This window comes from Pinus tabuliformis, chromosome 3_1 (assembly GCF_031772625.1).
Source record: "Pinus tabuliformis cultivar Carrire ecotype Pingquan chromosome 3_1, CPIR1, whole genome shotgun sequence".
Lineage (NCBI taxonomy): Eukaryota > Viridiplantae > Streptophyta > Pinopsida > Pinales > Pinaceae > Pinus > Pinus tabuliformis.
In genome coordinates this window covers 561,958,957-561,978,292 of record NC_142301.1, presented here as the reverse complement: position 1 = coordinate 561,978,292, position 19,336 = coordinate 561,958,957, and the positions used below count along the sequence as shown (strand labels likewise).

The 19,336-nt window shown below is 35.5% G+C and overlaps 1 protein-coding gene across 1 annotated transcript; it reads left to right on the top strand.

Moving 5' to 3' along the window:
* Window positions 1–984: 984 nt before the first annotated feature.
* LOC149188231 (putative LRR receptor-like serine/threonine-protein kinase At5g48740) lies at window positions 985–9,046 on the top strand. The gene is made up of 5 exons (XM_089409897.1): window positions 985–1,206; window positions 1,942–2,101; window positions 8,066–8,134; window positions 8,263–8,678; window positions 8,783–9,046. Exons 1-5 carry the CDS (start codon window positions 985–987, stop codon window positions 9,044–9,046), a joined length of 1,131 nt encoding a protein of 376 aa, XP_089266023.1.
* Window positions 9,047–19,336: the final 10,290 nt, after the last annotated feature.

Below are 19,336 nucleotides of genomic sequence, written 5' to 3'. Positions count from 1 at the left end.
CCAATAATCGATTGTTGAAATCGTGTTGATTAGGATTCTTAATGTTGGGTTAAAAGTATTTGGTTGTTAAAATAAAATCTGATTGTGCCCGTTCTATTTGAATATTTTACTGTGTTGAAATTAGCAGGTCACTTGACAATAATCATCTGATTGGACCTTTGCCAAACATCTCCAATTTAACCATGTTGGAGAGATTGTAAGTATTTTCCTTGAACATAAACCTCCACTTTCTAGGTCATTTAATCTCCAGCCAACTATGTATTCTTGGAAAAAGGTCTCGAATATTACAAAGTAAATTGTGGTTATTTTGTTCGCTGGTTGTGTAGACATCTACAAAACAACAACCTGAACGGCACAGTTCCAGAGTGGCTATCAGAACTCAAAAACCTTAAAGAGCTGTATGTCTCTCTTTGCATTTCTTATCACAACTTTTGTTCAAAATAAAATGGTTTTCCATTACCAAAATTGTATAACAATCGTTTCTGCCACTATGGTGCAGGTTTATAGAGAACAACAATTTCACTGGTGTAATTCCAGTAGAACTTCTCCGCAAGCCTTCACTGAAACTCATGTAATCTGATATTTTATTTTGGTAATTTTTTTCCAAGTAGTGCAATGAATTCTGCAGACAATGCTAATACCTAAACAGTTGAAAGGGCATATCTTAGGCTCATTGAAAATCATTTTATTTCAATGCGTTGCAGATACTCTGGAAATCGCTACCTCTGTATGCATAAAGGGGAATGTACGGTTCTGTCAAAATCAAAAAATGCCAAAGTGAAGATTGTCCTTGGAATAACGATACCGGGAGCTTTGATCATCGCTTTAACATTAATGGCGTGTATTGCCATATGTTGGAAAAAATCCAGGAGGAAACATCACATAAATGAAGGTCAAGAACTATTTGAGTTTTAGGAATATTTTGTTATGAGATATTGTAAGAATCTCTCCTATGAAACTATTTGAGACTGCTCTATCGTTTCCATGAAAGTTGCAGATCACTGGACGATTATGGTTCCAAATCCAACGATGACTGCTGCCTTTTCTCAACAAGACATGATGGCAGCTACAGAAAACTTCAGCAGGGAGATTGGACAAGGAGGCTTTGGATCGGTTTTCTTTGGTAAGTTGCCGGATGGAAATGACATAGCAGTGAAAGTGCTGTCATTTTTTTCTAACGAAGGAGTTCAGCAGTTTTTGAATGAGGTAATTCTGAGATTCTTAATGCATGGTGTTGGGGATTTTTCTGGTAAAATCCCAAAAACAAACAATTCAAACACACAGAGGCAACGCTCTGTTTCTTTTACTCCAGGATCTTTTTGCACAGGGAAGCTTTTTAATTTTTTTTTACTGAGAACAGAGTATTACACCACCAGAAAAGGAATTTCTATTCATTAAAATGAAAAATGCGTGATACAAACTTCATCCTCTTTGCTGAGAGGGATTCACCAAAAAAAATTCATCCAACAAAACTCTGTCTCCACCTGAGAATTTACTATGCTGGGTTTACTGTTGTAAAACCTCTTTTTACTTTTACTAGTGTAATAAAAATTTACACATATTGCTGTAAAAAAATTCTTACCTATACTGTAAAAATTTCTTTCCCCTCCGCTAAAGCAACAAAACCAAAAAAAACTTCTCACATCACTCCACGCACTGCTGTACGATGTATATACTCCTCGCTTCATACATACTTCGTTTTCATTTTTTTTTTTCGCACTGCACTGCTGTGTAAAACCACAGTTCTTCACAAAAGTCAACACTTACATTTCGCTGCAGCCACACACCCTTTTTTCTCTTTGTTGCAACATATATCACCAAAACAAAACATGTATGAAAACAAAAACGAACACAACTTATTACATTAAGTGTCGTAAAAAAAACATAAATATCTACCTACTTTCTACGACAACATTTAACTTGAGTTTAATTCTTTTGCAGAAGGGACATGCAGTCAACTGTTTGAGTTTACTCCACGCAAGCTTTTTAATGCACTTCGTATGCAGGTTGAAACAATCAACGGCGGAGAATGATGGAGCAGATCGGACGGTGGTGGAGGATTTCGGAAGGCCTCTTTATGCTGAACTTTACGTCCCGAAAAGTCAGAAATGATGACGTATGTAAAAAACCACGTGGCTGCATTACATTGTATCGGGCTCGATTATACGGAAACCACTTTCTGATCGAAGGCGGTCCGATATGCATCAAGTGGTTTATGGTTTCGCTGCGGCGGTTTTGGTGAATTAACTCGCACGGTTCAACAGTTGAAATTATATTTTCAACACTCCCCTTTAATTTCAACTGCTGGGCATTCAGTCATACCCAGACACTTCCTAAAAAATTCAAAGCTTTTCAGATCCAATGGCTTTGTCAAAATGTCTGCTACCTGTTCTTGAGTCCTGCAATGTTCTAGGACAATTTCTCCATTGTTCACCAATTCTCTGATGTAGTGAAACTTTGTATCAATGTGTTTCGTTCTCTTATGAGACACTGAATTCTTTGACAATGCAATAGCTGAGCTATTGTCACAAAAAATCACTGTCGCTTTTGCCTGCTCTTGGCCTAAGCTCCTCAACATTCTTCTCATCCAAACTGCTTGACATGCTGCCGCTGTAGCTGCCACATATTCAGCCTCTGCTGTAGACAATGCTACAATGGACTGCTTCTTAGAATCCCATGAAATGGCTCCTGAACCCATATGAAAAACATAACCGGAAGTGCTTTTCCGATCATCTACACTTCCAGCCCAATCACTATCAGTGTATCCAATTAAATCTGAACTTTTTGAGACATTATATAAAATTCCAAACATTTTGGTACCTTTGACATACCTCAAAATTCTCTTTGCTGCCTGCCAATGTGCCTCCTTTGGCCTCTCCATGAATCTAGAAATTAAACTAACATCAAACATAATGTCAAGCCTAGTAGCTGCTAAATACATAAGGCTGCCAACAATACTCTTGTACAAACTAGGATCAAAATCCTTGCTGCTGTCCTCTCTACTGAGTTTTAATCCCATTACTGTGGGAGTGATCACTGCTTTGCATTCTTGCATGTTAAATCTGCTCAACACTTGATTTACATATCTAGCTTGTGAGATAAAAATTCCTTTTTCATTTTGATCTACTTCTATGCCTAAGAAGTATCTCAAGAAACCCATGTCAGTCATTTCAAATTCCTCTTTCATCACTGATTTAAAATTATCAATGAGTTGATCATCATTTCCTGTGAAAATAACATCATCAACATATAAGACAACAATTAAAATTTTACCATCTTTTTCTTTGATGTAGACGGTGGGTTCTCCTTCACACTTGTCAAATTCATTATCCAATAGATAGGAATCTATCCTGCTGCACCATGCTCTTGGCGCTTGCTTCAGCCCATAAAGCGCCTTCTTCAATTTGCACACTTTGTGCTCTTCACCTTTCTTCTCATAGCCTAGAGGTTGTTCAACATAAACCTCTTCCTTTAACACTCCATTTAGGAATGCTGACTTCACGTCCATTTGGTAGACTTTCCATTTGTTTTGTGCTGCTATGGACAACACTGCTCTCACGGTTTCCATTCTTGCAACCGGGGCGAAAGTCTCCTCATAATCTCTCCCATACTGCTGCTTGTATCCTTTGACAACCAGCCTTGCCTTGTGCCTTTCTATCTTGCCTTCAGCATTGCTTTTGGTCTTGTAGACCCATTTCACTCCAATGACTTCTTTGCCTTTTGGTAGCTCAACCAAATCCCATGTTTTATTTCTCTCTATGGCATTCATCTCCTCATCCATAGCTTCTATCCATTTCTTATCTTTAATTGCATCCTCGAAATGAATAGGATCATCAACATGACAATACAAGGCAAACAAGGAATTCATTCCTTCATCATAAATGTCACTTAGATTTCTAAACTTCTTACCTCTTTCATTTGGTGTGCAAGTGCTTGAAGATGCACTTGAATTTCCTCCTTGTGGTGTGCTTGGAGAAGCACTTTCATTTATCCTCAATGGTGTCCCTTGTTGTCCTCGTGTTGGCGCTGCTGTTTGGGGATGCATTTCAGCCACCTCCTCATCATCTTCATCATGAGACAAACAGTTTTTAACATTCACTGTTTTCTCTATGCTTCCATCCCAAGCTTCCTCTTCAATGAATTGAACATATCTGCTGACAAAAAACTTCTTGGTAGATGGGATATACAACCTGTAAGCTTTGGATTCCTCACCATATCCAATGAAGATACATTTCTCCCCTTTGCTGTCCAACTTCCTCCTTAGTTGATCTGGTATGTGTGCATAGGCCACACATCCAAAAACTCTCATGTGGATGACACTTTGCTTTCTCCCACTCCATGCTTCTTCCGGCACTTTGTTCAACACTGCTTTTGTAGGACACCTGTTCAAAATATAAACTGCACAATTTACAGCTTCATCCCAATAATCATTTGGCAAATGCTTTGCCTTCAACATGCTCCTAGCCATATCCATGATGGTCCTATTCTTCCTTTCAGCAACTCCATTTTGCTGTGGGGTGTACCTAGCTGTAAACTGTTTGTGAATTCCATTTTCTCTACAAAATCGTAGGAATTCCTTGGAGATATACTCACCTCCTCTGTCAGTGCTCAAAACTTTTATATGCATCCCACTTTGGTTCTCCACAAGTGCTTTGAAATTTCGGAATTTTTCAAACACTTCACTTTTGTTTTTAAGAAAATATACCCAAGTTTTTCTTGTAAAGTCATCTATAAATGTTAGGAAATATTGGCTGCCTGCTAATGATGGAGCTTGCATCGGTCCACATAAGTCTGAGTGGATGATCTCTAAGGGTGCCTTTGCCCTTATGCTTTTACCTAATGGAAAACTTTCTCTATGTTGTTTCCCCAAAATGCAACCTTCACAAAGGCTGTCCGGTTTCTCTATCAATGGTAATCCTCTTACCATTCCTTTTCTGCTCAACAAATTAAGACCTCCAAAATTGAGATGTCCAAATTTCAAGTGCCACAACCAATTTTCATCCTTTGGCACACTTTGGAAAGCCTCTTGGGTGACTGCTGCAATTTCTCCTTTGTTTTTCAAATCTGCCCTTATCCTAAGAGGGAACATCCTGTTCCTTGTCATCTTCACTTCAGCAATACATCTTTTGCTGGGTGCTATATCCATGATGGTGCATACATCATTTTCAAAGAAAACATTGTAACCCTTTTGAACAAGTTGTCCAATACTCAAGAGGTTACATCTCATTCCAGGGACATAGTAGACATCTGCTATGGTTTTCCTTTCTCCTTGCTTTGTAAATATTTTTACCTCTCCTTTTCCCATAACATAAATTTTGCTATCAGTTCCTAGTGTGACTTCTGATTTCACATTTTTATCTAGGGCAGAAAAGAAGGCTATGTTTCCTGTCATATGGTTGCTGCAACCTGAGTCTAAAAACCATATGTCCTCACTGTTTGTTTCAGCCATGTTACAAGCTAACAACACATTATCTTGGCTGATGTTTTCTCTAGTGACATTTGCATTTTGCCTATTACTCATATCATGTTGCTTCTTCCTACATTCACTAGCATAATGCCCATATGTTTTACAATAATAGCATTGGACATTGGATTTTTCATACCTTTGTCCTTGAGCATGATGTTGTCCTCTTTGTTGGCTGTTGCCTTGGCCTTGGTTCTGATTTGGGTTGCTGCCTCTTCCTTAAGCATTTGCTGGGCTGTTCCTTCCACCTCTGTTCTGGCTTCTGCCTCTTCCTCTCTTATTTCCTCTGCCTTGACCTCTTCCTCTTCCAAAAGACATCTGGGTCTTGAAGGCTTGCTCTAAAGATGAGTTTTCATTTCTACTCAACCTCTGCTCATGTGTTATCAGTGATGCATGAAGCTCATCAACTGAAAAGTTTGAGAGATCCTTTGTCTCTTCTATGGTGGTGACAATCACATCAAACTTTGAGGGTAGGACCCTCAACAGTTTCTCCACAATCCTCCTTTCTTCAAGGGTTTCTCCATGAGTCCTTATCTGTGTGACCAGACCAATTACATGTGTGAAAAATGAGTCAATGGTGTCTGACTCCTTCATGCTCAGATTTTCAAAATCTCTCCTCAGCAATTGTAGTTTTGCTGTCTTCACTTTCTCCATGCCTTGATAGGCTGTTTTGAGGGTTTGCCATGCTTCATTGGATGTCTTAGCTGCTGCTATCCTTGGAAATACACTCTGGTCCACTACTTGATACAATAATACAATGGCTTTTGCATCCTTCTTCCTATTGCTCTTCAGCAGATCTCTCTCTCCCTGAGTTAAGTTGTTAAATTGATTTTCATCTGCTGGTTCTGCAAACCCAGATTCAACTAATTCCCATAAATCTTGAGAGATAAATAAAGCTCTCATGGTTATTGACCAGTAGTCATAGTTCTTCCCATTAAACTGTGGGAACTGGGTGTTAAACATACCCATGCTAGTGCTGGTGCTAGCCATTCCTTGCATCCTCAACTATGCTTCAATTTCTTGACTGTGTATTTTAAAACACTGACTGTTTCAGCAGTAACAAAAAGAAAACTTTGAGGAATACCTGAATCTTTTGCCTGAGACTTCACTTTGCTGGAGAAGATTTACTGCTGCAACAAAAGACTCCTCCCTTCAGCTTCTTGAACACCTTCAAAGAGCCTAAGCCTGCTCTGATACCACTGTTGGGGATTTTTCTGGTAAAATCCCAAAAACAAACAATTCAAACACACAGAGGCAATGCTCTGTTTCCTTTACTCCAGGATCTTTTTGCACAGGGAAGCTTTTTAAAATTTTTTTACTGAGAACAGAGTATTACACCACCAGAAAAGGAATTTCTATTCATTAAAATGAAAAATGCCTGATACAAACTTCATCCTCTTTGCTGAGAGGGATTCACCAAAAAAAATTCATCCAACAAAACTCTGTCTCCACCTGAGAATTTACTGTGCTGGGTTTACTGCTGTAAAACCCCTTTTTACTTTTACTGGTGTAATAAAAATTTACACATACTGCTGTAAAAAAATTCTTACCTATACTGTAAGAATTTCTTTCCCCTCCGCTAAAGCAACAAAACCAAAAAAAACTTCTCACATCACTCCACGCACTGCTGTGCGATGTATATACTCCTCGCTTCATACATACTCGTTTTCATACATACTTCGTTTTCATTTTTTTTTTTTCGCACTGCACCGCTGTGCAAAACCACAGTTCTTCACAAAAGTCAACACTTACATTTCGGTGCAGCCACACACCCTTTTTTTCTTTGTTGCAACATATATCACCAAAACAAAACATATATGAAAACAAAAACGAACACAACTTATTACATTAAGTGCCGTAAAAAAAACATAAATATCTACCTACTTTCTACGACAACATTTAACTTGAGTTTAATTCTTTTGCAGAAGGGACATGCGGTCAACTGTTTGAGTTTACTCCACGCAAGCTTTTTAATGCACCTCGTATGCAGGTTGAAACAATCAACGGCGGAGAATGATGGAGCAGATCGGACGGCGGTGGAGGATTTCGGAAGGTCTCTTTATGCTGAACTTTACGTCCTGAAAAGTCAAAAATAATGACGTATGTAGAGAACCACGTGGCTGCATTACATTGTATCGGGCTCGATTATACGGAAACCACTTTTTGATCGAAGGCGGTCCTATATGCATCAAGTGGTTTATGGTTTCGCTGCGGCGGTTTTGGTGAATTAACTCGTACGGTTCAACAGTTGAAATTATATTTTCAACACATGGAATGTTGTTCAATTTCTTGATCGGTCTATGGTGGCATTTGACAGTGATTAGAAAAAATTACGTTGTACCATAAAATTTATGTAAGCGGCTTCACTTGGTTAACAGGTTGATCTTCTTTCTAGAATCCATCACAAAAACTTGGTATCTCTACTAGGCCACTGTAATGAGTGCAGGGGGCTTATGCTTATATACGAACACATGTCTGGAGGGTCCCTAAGCGAACACCTTTATGGTAAATATATTGCTCGTTCTGATCCAGTTGCTACATAATAATACAGATACTAGAATATCCCATTAAGATGTACTTGAGTCTGAATTTGTTTTGCAGGTCGTAGAGCAGGACTTTCCAATCTAAGTTGGGAAACACGGCTTAGAATTGCTATAGATGCAGCGCAGCGTAAGTATTTAAGAAATTTGAATAAATATTTTTTTTCTGATTTAAATTTTGTTTCACTTTATCTTACAAAGGACAATTCATGCTTTACCATATTTATAATCTCATGCAACTTCAATTTCTGGTTGAAGGACTAAAATACCTTCACGTAGGTTGCTTGCCAAAGATAATTCACAGGGATGTGAAGTCTTCCAATATACTTTTAGACAGCAATTTGAATGGAAAACTGGCAGATTTTGGTATTTCAAGACTGACAATTGACGGGGAGGCTGGTCATGTTACCACTACGGTGAAAGGAACGGCAGGATACCTGGATCCAGAGTATATATCTGATGCCTTTCTTGCAATATTCTTGATAACAAAAGAATTCAATGTATTTGCTTGTCTAACTTCTGCTGGTGACGTGTGTTACATTTATTTTAATTCTCAAATGTTGACGGAGAAGAGTGATGTGTATAGTTTTGGAGTAGTTTTGCTAGAGATCATATGTGGCAGACCTTCCATAAATTCCAAGTTACCTGAAGTGGAACGAAACCTTGTTCGTTGGGTAAGGGATTGCAGCATCTATCATCCAAAATATGCGAAAAAATATAATTTTATGGTGCAATATATTTTACTACAAACTAAGAATGGCTATGCGCTTATTTACAGGCAACACGGTATGTGGATGTCGTGATGAATGAAAACCCTGACAAAATAGCGGAAATCGCAGACAAGAGATTGGGTAAAAATTACAACATCAAATCCATGATTCATGTCGCTAAACTAGCTATTCGATGTCTTCAGGGTGAGCCATCTGCTAGGCCCACCGCGAGCGAGATATTGACAGCGATCAAAGAGGGCATCAGGCTTGAATCTGATGTTTCTCTCGACAATATTGAACATGGCGATATGGAGGCCAGACTAGTCTGTTGACGGCTGAACTCCAAGTTCCAATTGGACTCCAACAACCCACAGGCAGAAGTCTTTGAAACATTGAAGGACAGTCATCCAATAACGATGACCGGTGGACTGGACACGCATGTCAGGCCAGTTGAGCGAGTCAAGTCAGCATTTTTTTATCTCAAAGAATTTCCATACGTTCGAAACAAATTGGAAGGAGTGTGGAAATCACTGATTTGTTGTTATCAGTATGTGCGTTCACTAATTTGGACCAGCAAATATTTCATGTCCAAGTATTTGAATCATAAATAATGTGAATACATGAATCATAAAGCATGCAAAGGCAATTACTGATTTCTCGTTGTGTGTGTACTGTCAAAGCAAATCAAATCGATAGTCTTCATTTCATAGAAATGAACGTTCAAAAGGTGAAAGATACGCGTTCAACGGGTGAAAAAAGTCTATTCACTCCTGATTTCTCGGTATAGACTTGACAATATCTTATTCGTCTCCTGTTAGTTTGTGGGCAAGAACCACGGTTCCCCTCCAACCTATCTCTGATTGAAAGATGCAGTCCAACCATTGAGGCACATCAATTCAAGTCAATACAACGAATATTTATTGTTTTTAAGATGTATTTAATTTTCAGACTTGACATGAAGTGAATACATCCATACATTCCCCATTTTAAATAGCTTCAGTTTCCATGTAACAACTTAAAAACAACTCCCTTATATGGGTATTTGGGAAAATGTCAACACAATCTTAGTTTCTGGATAACCTTGTAATACTAATAAAATATACTTAATATTTAAGAATAACAACTTATAATATATATTTGGAAATATGTTCTATTTTAAAATATTTCATGTTTAATATTAACCACTTATAATATATTTATAGTTAAATATTGAGAATAACTGTATTCGAGAGATGTATTTATTTATATTTATTTATTTGAAATGTGATTAATTTGAATTTAATTATCAATAAATAGATGATAAAAATTTAATTTCCATAAAATAATCTAAAATATTTATAATTACACCTAAAATGGTATAAATGCTTCTAAACATTTAATATAGATATTATAAAAAATTAATAAGAGAATATCCGCCTAATAAAATATAATGATGTATAAATATAAAAGTTAATTACAGAAATGACACAAACCAATTTTACATGTAGAAGAGTTCGGAGCAAAACACAATAATTGACCATGAATACATAACAAAGTCCATTGGATTTAAGTGTTTAGAACATAATATTTGAATATCTCTGTGTATATTTGGTATATAAAACTAAAAAATGTTGAATATCTCTATGTACAATGTGTAAATGTAAAAAAAAAAAGTGCAGAAATATATATTTTGTTTCATTTTATTTATTTATTTATTCTAATCAATAATTTTTAAAATAATATAAATTTCATTATTTTTTTTAAAAGTCTATGATACTAAATCTAGTACTCGGATAATGCAGTAGATAATGGAAATTTTAAATTAAAATTGTTCTCCATAGATATTATGGCTGAGAGAGAAAGTGAAACTTGTTTCATCCATTCCTATATGTAAATGTAAAATGTAAGGTAGAATGTGAAATACCAAATATAATAAAAAAATAAAATATAATGTGAAATGTAATGTAAAATATAAAATGTAATATGTGTTAGTTATTTTTTTATATATTATTATTGGTATAATATTTATTATTTTAATTTATTATAATAATTATCATTTCTATTATATGTATTATGATAATTGATTTTATATATATTATTAATTATATAGAATGGCAATTTTCAATGAGAGAGATATAACTTGAATGTTGTAGTTATGGTCAATCTTCATAATTAATATTTTAGCTCTTGATGTATTTATAATGATACATATAAAGCATGTGCTTCATGTCATTGTCAAAAGAGAACATATGTGATATATTCTTTGTTGAAATTAATGGAGAAAGCTAAACTTAGATTATTGTTTAGGTGTTTGTTTCTTTAGATAGGATTGAGATCCTATTATCTAGGGAGTGGTTGAAACCACCCTGATTGAGAGAAAGCCTATATGAACTAGGTTTTTCTCCTGATTGTTGAGTTGTATATTGTGTGTAGTGCTTGGACACTCTCCTGGTATCTCACTTGGAGAGCTATTTAGCTAACATAATATCAGTTTTTATCATGGTATCAAAGCTGTAGGAAGGAGAGGCCTGTACGATGAGTTGAGGAACCCAAAATCGTTGCGGGACGCTGAAGAGTAATTGTGACGTCGTCACAGGGAGCTGAAGAGTAGTCGCAACGACTCTCTTGGAGACTACGCGAATTTTTTCCTCCGACATCGTCGTAGGTTTCTGGTGTACAACTGCGACTAGTCGTGAAAAGGAGGTGCACAGTCGCGACGATTGTGTTCTACGCGTGGAAAAGCAGTGGCTGTGGTGGTTAAATACTGCGTTTGTTTGCTGCGTTAAATTTGACGAGAGGAGATTAAATTTGTTGCTGAAGATTAGGTGATTATTGTTACGTAGTTATGATTGTGCTTTTTTTGGATTTTCAGTTCCTATCATTTAGGGATTTGATTTACTATCCCTAAAAAAATGTATCTATTTATTATTGGAGTTTAATGTGAAGCCCAAGTGGGTGCATTTGCTTGTAGGAGCTCCTAGTGATCCGCACCTGTGAGCTCCTCCTGTGTTGTTTGCCAAATTCACGTCTTCCATGTGCAACTGTTGACATGGTGGTTTCAACCACTCCCTAGATAATAGGATCTCAATCCTATCTAAAGAAACAAACATCTAAACAATAATCTAAGTTTAGCTTTCTCCATTAATTCCAACACTCCCGCTTAATGGAGAAAGGTTATTGAACAATAACATACACCTGCCATGTAGGAGGTGAAATAAAACCCTACAGCTGAGGAGGGGTAGTCATCCTTGCAGACCATCTATCGCGGAAGAGGTGTGAATAGATCCCTGAACCGGACCATTCATTGATAAAGAATTGTATGCATTAGTACAGAGTGTGAAAAAGTGGAAACATTATTTAATGGACAAAGAAACAATCATCCATACATATCATCAACCACTTCAATATTTGCACTCACAAACTAAATTGCAGTAATCAGGACACTATAGGTGGATGGGTTTTCTACGGCAGTTTCATCTAGTCATCAGATATAAGAAGCGCATACAAAATAAAGTTGCAGATATGTTGTCCAGACCGATCATAAATGCATCTACTATACCTAAGCATAACTTAATAATGCATGAAAGCTACATTGAACAATATGCTCAAGATATAGATCTTAAAGATGTATATACAACTTTAAGTCATGGAAAAAAGTAGAAGAATTTGATTATTATGTTAAGGGCCAACTCTTGTATCATTTGGGAAAGTTATGCATTCCACAAACTGAAAGAGTTAACACATTTTAGGAAGCACATATTTCTCTTATATTAGGTCACTTTGGTGTAAGTAAAACAGTTGCACAACTGCAAAGGTTCTGTTATTGGCAAGAATGCATGAAACCGTTTCTATATATATTAAAGGGTGTACTATGTGTGCTAAAAGAAAGCCCAACAATAGAAAATTAGGCTTGTACACTCCACTCTCAGTTCCTTCTCGTCCTTGGGAAAGTGTTTCCATGGACTTTGTTGGGGGGATTACCAAAATCTAGAAAAGGTCATGATTATTTATATGTTATTGTGGATAGGTTCAGAAAAATGTGTATTTTAATACATTGTAACAAGCAGATTACAACTGAACAAATAGCGAAGTTATTCTTTCAGCATGCCTGGGTTCATTTTGGGTTACCCACTTCTATTATATCTAATCGAGATTCCCGATTTGTTCGGAAGTTTTGGTTAGGTCTGTGGGAGTTGATGGCCACCAGATTAAAGAATAGCACAACCTTTCATCCACAAATAGATGGCCAAATAGAGGTGGTCAACAGGACAGTAATCCAGTTGTTCAGGGCCTATTGCAACAAGCATCCCAAGCTTTGGGATGAACATTTGTGTTATGTGCAACATGCTTGCAATCGTGCTAAGCACTCTTCTACACAAAGATCTCCTTTTGAGACTTGTTTTGGTTTTACACCAAAGTCTCCCTTGGATTTTGTCTTTGGAAAAGACATAGCGGTTGATGGACACAGTGATGTGGACAAAGGAACCAAATTCATTGAACAAATCCAAGAAATTCACCAGGCAGTACAAGAAAAACTGGAAAGAAGCCAGGCCAAGTACAAGGCAAGGCATGATAAGCATCAAATTGAACATAACTTCCAAGTTGGTGATCAAGTCTGGATGTACATCAACAAAGACAGAATGTAAGGTGAAGGTATGAAGCTGAAGCCAATAAGTTATGGGTCTTTCAAGATACTTGAGAAAATTGGAGATAACGATTTTCGCCTTGATTTGCTAGCTTACTTGCATATCTATTCAGTAGTTAATGCAGAGAACTTGAGACTGTTTGAACCTTCATTGATTGAAGATCACGAAGAGCAAAGTCAGATGCCTTCTATTGATGATCTGTTGCCTGAATATCTTAATGAGTTGCAGGAAGATACAGTTCTAGACAAGAAGGTGAGAACTACACGCAGAGGGGATATTGAGTACCTCAGAATTGGACTCAAAGGTTCAAAACCAAGCAGTGCATGATGGATAGAAATTGGACAAGTGAGGAAGTTTTATCCTCACTTGATCGATGCTTAAAAACCAACTTTTAGTGGTCTAAAATCTTTTTCAGTGGGAAGGCGTGATCCAAAATGGATACAAAACACCCTCTAAGTCTTCAAAATAAAAAAACTCTCGCATAAGGAAAAACATTACAAAAGGCAAAAAACACTATTGGGCTTGAAAAACATGAAGAAATGGCCAAAAATAGAGTTATCGGAGGCTTGGACAGTGATGCACAGGAGCCGTCGGATCTGGTCGATCAATAGTCCATATCCGATCAACATATCGCAATCGGGGATGACAAGCGGAGGCTATCGAACGCTATCATGTGACTATTGCGACTGCAATCAGCATGTGTCAACGAGGATCGTTGATCAAGCACACAAATTGACGGCCCAAGTTAACTCGCAATATCGCATCAGCAGAATACAAAGGAGTGCTTATCAATGGCCTAGGGACTATGCGATATGCGATTGCGATATAATCGCATCACAATATTGCATCAGAGTAATACAAAGGAGTGGGGACGATACCAAGGTGACTTGCGGTAGCCGGACCCGACGGGGTTATGGGTGATATTCGATATATTTTGAGATCCAGAAAGAGGCATTTTTCTTTGTATTTCACATTTTCGTTAATTAAACGAAATACAAAGGAAATGCACCTGATGCGATATGGCCAGACTTGATGGAACTTATAGATGTGAATATATAACATTTCAAGTCCGATATGAGCCATTTGTCGGGATTTTCTTTGTATTTGGAACTTTTAACAATAAACCCAAATACAAAGGAAGCTACGCCCAAGCGACCTGCGATAGCGATTTAATGCTGGACCCGATAGAATATAGGGCAGAGTTAATAATATTTGAAGTCCGATAAACAGCAATTTGGCGGATTTCGCAGTGTTTTGGTTTATTTCTCCGTGTAAACAGAGAATGCTATTTTTTGGGCTTTTTAACACAACGATGGTCCCTTCTGTTGCAGGACAGGTGGCCACCTTCCCTGAAGACGTTATGCCATGATTGGTTAACACTCAGAGGGGATTTGAGTGGATAGAGGCCGGAAGCTAGAGAGCTCGAGAAGAGGAAACGAACAGACATTTTCGATTGGCTGAAAAGCCATTGAATGACAAAGACAGATAGGCAGTAGAGAGACAGAGAGTGAAGGAAAGAGCTTGTGTACTCAGAGAGGCTTGAGGGATTCAAGCAAAACTCCTGTTGTTTTGTATCTGTTGTGTTGAGACTCAATTTGAGCTCACACTTTGTAAAACTCTGCTCTTGAAGACATAATAGAGAGGTCACCACTAAAGGCTGGACCAGGAGACATAGCCCAAGAGTTTTGGGTGAACTCCATATTAAACTTGATGTCTTATGTGTGTTTGTCTATTATGTTTTTCTCACTGCTCAATTGTCTATATTATTCACAATCTTATTGATCCATTACACTAAGTAATATAGGCAAATCGATACACATGAGTCTGTAATACCTTAAAAGTAATCTAAAATCTTCATTGTCATATCAAGTACAAAGATTAAGGAAAACGTTTCTCCAATATTTATGAGCATAAAAACAAATTGCTAAAACAAAAGAATTAAATGTTATCATTTTCTATAAGGTTAGATAAACCAAAGTTATTCTTTATAGATGGTGGAAATCATTATCATCATTAACAAACACCTTGTTTATTCTTAGCAGTATTATTTACCTTCACCACTTATTCACCTTCAACTAGTCCAACCACATAATATATACACCAATACACATCTATCACCTTATATCAACCACCTCTCAATGGCTTCATGAATAACTCTAATTGTGAAAGTATTGAAATAAAAGTGAAATCTTATAGTGGAGCATCATTATTTCGAAAACAATGGTAACATGTTTTCCCTTCACAAGGAAATGATTGACATGGAAAAATTTAAGAGGAAACAACGTTTTATTTTTTTGGACAAATAATTAAATTGAAAGAGTGACCAAACATGAATGCTCATGGTAAATTTAATTAAAATGAAACAATACTATACTGACCAAAATTACCGCAAGAACTTGAGGTTGGAAGGTCTTATGAAACAGACCAGGAGTGAGAAACAAAAGGGGAATAAGCCTCAACGTTAAGCCCTCAAGAAATTTTAGCAAGAATCAATTGTTTGATTACTTTAAACACCATAACTATTTGTTTTCTCTTAATTATCAACTATTAATCCGATGGCCTAAAAATCTTCAATTGTCTAACATTATATCCAATGGTGCAGACTATTACAAAGTAGAGGGAGAATATTTAAATTAAATTCACATTAAATTTTTTATTTTATTTTTATAGATTTTTTACTAATAAATCTAACCCATATTGTAAAACATCTATTAATTCAAAACTATTAATAAACATCTTTAAATCACATCTTCATTCAAAACCATTAATAATCATCTTTAAAGTATTTTCAATATAATCTAATTTAAAATTAATATAAATTTATTAACTAATAATAAATATAAATGATATTGATATTCCTATTTTTATTCTCTTTTATTATAAAAATAACATTTAAAAAAAAAAACTTAATTTCGTAATAAATTATGTTCAATACAAAGATAATATTGACAAAGTTCTCATCACAAGAAATGAACAAACTACTTTAAAGAGACATTAAGGAAAAGCCAAATGAACAAACTACTTTAAAGAGACATTAAGGAAAAGCCATGTAGAAGCCATGTAGAGTTCAAAGCTATTGGTTTAGAAAATTAGAAATATTTTACTTTATGAATACTTTAAAGAAATATCTATTTTTAAATATATTAGAGAACAAAAAGTAATTTAAAATATATTAAACTTATTTCATATTTGTTATGGGATTTATTTATATATATTATTTATAATCGTAAAAAATATATATATTTTATATTTATATATTTAACAAATTTTATTTTATATTTAAATTAATTTTTATATATACTAAAATATTATATAATACATAATTATTAAATTAAAAAAAATTAAAAAATATCTTATCATTGATAATATTGAATAAGAAAATCGGCAAGAACATAACAAAAGTTTCCCCTTTATGATTATTATTGACATCATATCCTATTTAATTATATTAAAATCATACGGAAATGATTATGGATAATGCCTGCATCGGAAAATTATTGACGTCAGCGTGGAGACATTTAGAAATGCCCAAATTTAGCGAAGCTGCTAAAGTACCAAGATTGCTAAATATTCAGTTAAAGATTTTCAATTAAAAATTAGAAGGTTGCATTGGAGGCCCACAGAGCGTTTCAATAAGAATAAAAGTTTTCAGGGTTTTCAGGTTCTAAAAGTTTTCAGGGTTTTCAGGTTCTAACGGTCCCGGCGGTTTCAAAGACCAGTACCGATGCTGCCCATAGATTCCAAAAGCGGTATTGTGTGAATATCTAATATAGTGGATAGCCATCTCACCTCACTCAGAATTATCTGATCCCTTTTTTTTCTAGGGATCATTTATAAAAACCAGCGGGTGAAAAATGTAGGGCTTCGTGTTTACCTATGTTGCCCATAGATTCCCAAAGCGGCATTGTGTGTGAATATCTAATATATTGGATAGCCAGCTCATCTCACTCAGGATTATCTGATCCCCTTTTTTTCTAGGCATCATTTCTAAAAACCAGCTGTGAAAAATGTAGGGTTTCGTGTTTTCTTTTACTTTAAATAATTCACCATAAAGCCACAACTATGAAATACCCAACCTGAAAAACAAATATATGAAAATTTTGAGGACAGGCAATGTTAAAATCTAAATCTCCTTTTGTTAAGTGTCCTTTTTCTACAATCTGAACCCCATTTTTAGATTTTCGTTTTACATTTCATCCTCATTTATATTGGATAGTAAAAATGAATGAGATTAAAAAAAAAAAATATCAACTCTAAAATTCAATCATTAGAGGGTCAAAGGACACACAAAAAAAAAAAAAAAAAAACTACAAAAACTACTTTTGCTTGTCTTGGATATAAATGACCCTTCTGAATTCCTTCTATTTCTTGTCAAGGTTCTGGCTGCCATTCGCACTTGCAACACTGGCCTCTTCAAATGAAATTTCTTCGGTATCAGTCTCCAACGTATGTTGAAGTTCAATAGTAACGCTTAAAATAAAGTATATCTTTGAAAGAATATGGATAATTTAAAATCATAAAATATTTATTTTATATCTATGTTAAAAATATTGAGTCAGTGAGGCCACGTTAGTTAACCATATATATAAAAAAAACTGCCTTGCTTTAATCACATTGGTTTTTGTTATGTTTTGAAAACTATGGAAAGTTTTACAATATCTGGATAAAATTAAGTAGGGATTTTTGTAAACTTAAATTACAGTTATTAAATTTCAAAATGTTGAATGTCTGAAAATTTTTAATAATATTAAATTTATTTCCATTAAAAAATATATAATTCAAACATTGATACTGCAAAATTTCTATAATTCAAACATGATACTACAAAATTACTTATATTTTTTTCTAGTTTGACTGTACTTCATTTTTTTCAGGTTAACTCTCCTGCCCATTCATGGGCCTCCGTAAACGACGCCTAAAAATATATATATAAAAGCCTAAATAAATATATATGTATATATAAACAAGGAATCTCGCTTCTGGAAAACGTTATCCGTACGTTTTGATGTGATTTTATAATGAAATTGCGAGAATCAACTGGCATGTGTCAATGCTCGGGAAGTTTGAATATGTGGCGGACGTTTGAATTTGAGGTTTTGAAAGCCACTGACACCAGAAATCCACCTATAATCAACGCTTTTGAGTATTACTCCGTAGTTGATATGCAACCAGCAACATATTCACAAGACAGTAAGTTCTGACTAATACTGAAATATTGATATTTTAATTCAATGTCTAACCAAGTATTTTCTAAACTGCAGTTGAAGCTCTTGACGCCCTCAAAAATAAGTTTGACATAAAAGATTGGATTTCGGATCCTTGCTATTTGGTCCAGTGGGAAGGAATTGGTTTGACATAAAAGATTGGATTTCGGATCCTTGCTATTTGGTCCAGTGCGAAGGAATTGGTTGTGAAAACAGATCTTCGAGAATAAGAATTTCTGAAATGTACGTTTGGTTTACTGATATGATTTGTTTACAGAAACCAGATATTCTATTGGAAAACCATCTAATAATCCTCATGTTGTCAGAAATTTCTCTGGAAAGAATCTCAGAGGATCGATATCCGACGATTTTGGACAGTTGACTGAATTAATTAACATGTAAGTAATAATGATAACATATGTCTCGACATGTGGTAAAATGAAATTTACCAATAACGGATTGTTGAAAATCATGTGATTGGACATTTGCCAAACTTCTCCAATTTAATTATATTGGAGAGAATGTAAGTATTTTCTTTAAACATAAACCTCCACTTTCTAGGTCATTTGATCTTTAGCCAATTATCTATATTTGGAAAAAGAGCACTAATATTACAAAGAAAGTTGTGGTTATTTGTTCGCTGGTTGTGTAGACATCTACAAAACAACAACGTGAATGGCACAGTTCCAGATTGGCTATCAAAAACCTTAAAGCGCTGTACCTGGCTCTTTGCACTTTTTGTGACAACTATTCAAAATAAAATGGATTTCCATTACCAAAATTGTATCACAAT

Bases quoted from the DNA above. Each gene is read 5' to 3' on its own strand.
- LOC149188231 (XM_089409897.1), top strand. From the start codon at position 985: ATGAAAGTTGCAGATCACTGGACGATTATGGTTCCAAATCCAACGATG. The intron at 2,102-8,065 runs GTCAGAAATGAT...TTTGTTTTGCAG, and splicing joins TGAACTTTACGTCCCGAAAA to GTCGTAGAGCAGGACTTTCC. The intron at 8,135-8,262 runs GTAAGTATTTAA...TTCTGGTTGAAG, and splicing joins TGCTATAGATGCAGCGCAGC to GACTAAAATACCTTCACGTA.